A 2610-nucleotide genomic window follows, 5' to 3' on the forward strand; every position below is an offset into this window, starting at 1 on the left:
TAGCACGATTACATCATGAAGAAAAGAAAGAAGAACAAAGAAAAAAGAAAATCTTCAAAATTTAAACTACCGTAAGAAAAGCAAATCTTCACTTCAAACTCTCCAAATGCCTAGAAAACTAGAAAAAGAGCCAAACCACACCTTCTTGATTTACAAGGACATCTAAAAGGATGAAAATTTTTATTTATTTATTTTTTTTCAACTTAAGAGCGTCATTATGATCGGCAGGGTTGCCTTGCAACCTCCGCCAATCCCATAGTTGACACAACACCTTGGTCATTCTCTACAGTTTGATGTTTCTTTTCTCCCTTAACATCCGTTGCCTCCTTATTCACGTTTTCTGCTTGCTTCCTTTTTTGCCCAGGTTCCACATCAACAATAGAAGAATTACTAAACGGTTTGAGGTCTTGTGGTAAGCCTCTTTCAACTCATCATTGTTTTTGAGCCTTCAATTGTAAACTTCTCCACGGACTCAACTACTTTTGGGCTATGTCTCACACCCTTATCTTTATTACCACTTCTTTCGGCCCGGCCCTTACTAGTACCTTTGCTACCTTGCCCTTTACCACAGCCCACCTTAAAATGTTTCTCTGATCCTCAAAACCCACGTTGAATCCCACGTCAGATGCTACCCCACTAGAATTAACGTTATCCTTATCCACTTTGGTTTTCAAATTCCACTTTTCATTCATGGGATTATCTTCCGTGGCTACCACTTCTATCAGATCACATCCGGTATTATCTTGAAGCCCCGTAGGATCAGGTTGGTTAACTTTTAAATTTGAAACCACCAAATCCGCATTGATAGCTGTATCAATATCCCGGATTAACTCCTCAAAAACCGGCGTGTACATGCTCCCACGACACCTGATTCCCAATTGTCATTCTCGTTGCACCACTTACCGCGTCTTCATCGTTTCCGACGTCCTCCGTGGCTAAACCTTCCATCGGCACTGCTACATTCATAGTTAACTCCTCTAGGTTTACATAATCCACCTCCCTGCTTGTGACAGACTTGATAATCCTACTCGACATCGCTTTTCTTGAGATTTCCATGGATCACTTTGGACGATCGAAATCAAATCCTTTAACCTCGACTATTGTTTTCCTCGCTGGATTGAACTGAGGAGCTCTAATCCACGGACCAAATTGTTGCTCGTCTACCGTCAGTGTTCCTCGGCTACTAAGCCATAATATACAGTCTTTGTCGTTGTGTGATACAAGCCCGCACCAGTAACAAATATACAGTAAACGCTCGTACTGAAATGCAACCCATCCTTCACTATTTTGGTCCCATGAGATTTTCCAGCCCCTGCATAGCGGTTTAGAGATATCCACTTCTACCCGTACCCTCATGAAACTACCTCCTTTCATTTCCCCAACAACTTTCGGTTTGGTAACAGTACCTATAGTTTCTCCGATACTAAGTGCAGTATCTATTGTCAACACCGAGAAAGGGAGGTTGTGGAGTTGAATCCAAAAAGCCGTCTTGTCAAAACAGAGATCTTGGATCGGAACAACACCATTGTATCTTTGAAAAACCACTAAGTGTCTATCGAAAGCCCACGGTGCTCCCTGCATGACCTTCTCTGCATCCACATCCATTTCAAAAGCTAGCAACAATATATTATCTCCTCCATCAGACACCTCAAAGTTACCCCGAGTACGCCATAGTGGTTGAAAAGTCTTTACTACTGCCTCAACATTTAATGATCTACGAGTAAAGAACTTAGCAAGTTAACACGAAATCGAATTTTTTTCTTTCCCCTTGAGAGGTCCACCTTAGTATCTTCAACCTCTGACAGAGACAGTGTTTTCCACTTTTGAGCCAAATCCTCCATGTTGTGAGCTTGTGGATAAACACGGCCGCAACCTGAGGAAAGAAAACCACACACAAACCCTACTAGTTCTACAACTAGAGGGTACACAACGTTCTTCTCAATGAGAAGGGAAACTCTATGCTACAGTGGAGAGAGCAGAGCTACCTCCTCCTGAGAACAGCAAAAGTAACATGCCAAATCTATAACAAGGTGCCACTTAAGTATATAATTGAGCATATTCGGACCTTTTTCTGGACATTTTATACTTGTCTTTTAATTTGAACATTTGGACCAATCATTTAACATTTATAACATTTTTTTTCCTCTTTATTTCTGACAAGTGAAATAATAATAAAAAGATTTTATAATTAGGAAGTAAAATATAGTTGGATGGTGGCAAGTTTAAGCCATATATGGGTCATAAAATGGAACACTGTTAATAGGTCAGAGGATTTCAATTCAACATAGGGCCTTTTATATATTATATATTATGGAATAGAGATATCATTTGACTAAAAAGGCTTTTATATATATATATATATATATATATATTTATTGACATGTTTAAGCACTTTGGGTAATCAGTTTTATCTTTTTTTTTTTCTTTTTTTTTCATGATCTCATTTGTAATGTTTTAAACCATTATTTATTACATAGCATGATTTGGGTAATTTTACCATATAAGAATTTTACATAAGTTACATAGACAAAAGTAAAAAAATAATATATATATATATATATATATATATATATATATATATATATATATATATATATATATATATATATA

General features: G+C 37.5%; 1 protein-coding gene across 1 annotated transcript; it reads right to left on the minus strand.

Annotated features, from left to right (window-relative positions):
• Positions 1-1059: 1059 nt before the first annotated feature.
• Positions 1060-1605, minus strand: LOC112001547 (uncharacterized). The gene has a single exon (XM_024033729.1). The coding sequence runs from the start codon at positions 1603-1605 to the stop codon at positions 1060-1062; it is 546 nt and encodes a 181-aa protein (XP_023889497.1).
• Positions 1606-2610: the final 1005 nt, after the last annotated feature.

This window comes from Quercus suber, unplaced genomic scaffold (genome assembly GCF_002906115.3).
Source record: "Quercus suber isolate HL8 unplaced genomic scaffold, Cork oak 2.0 scaffold_208, whole genome shotgun sequence".
NCBI classification, from domain to species: Eukaryota; Viridiplantae; Streptophyta; class Magnoliopsida; order Fagales; family Fagaceae; genus Quercus; species Quercus suber.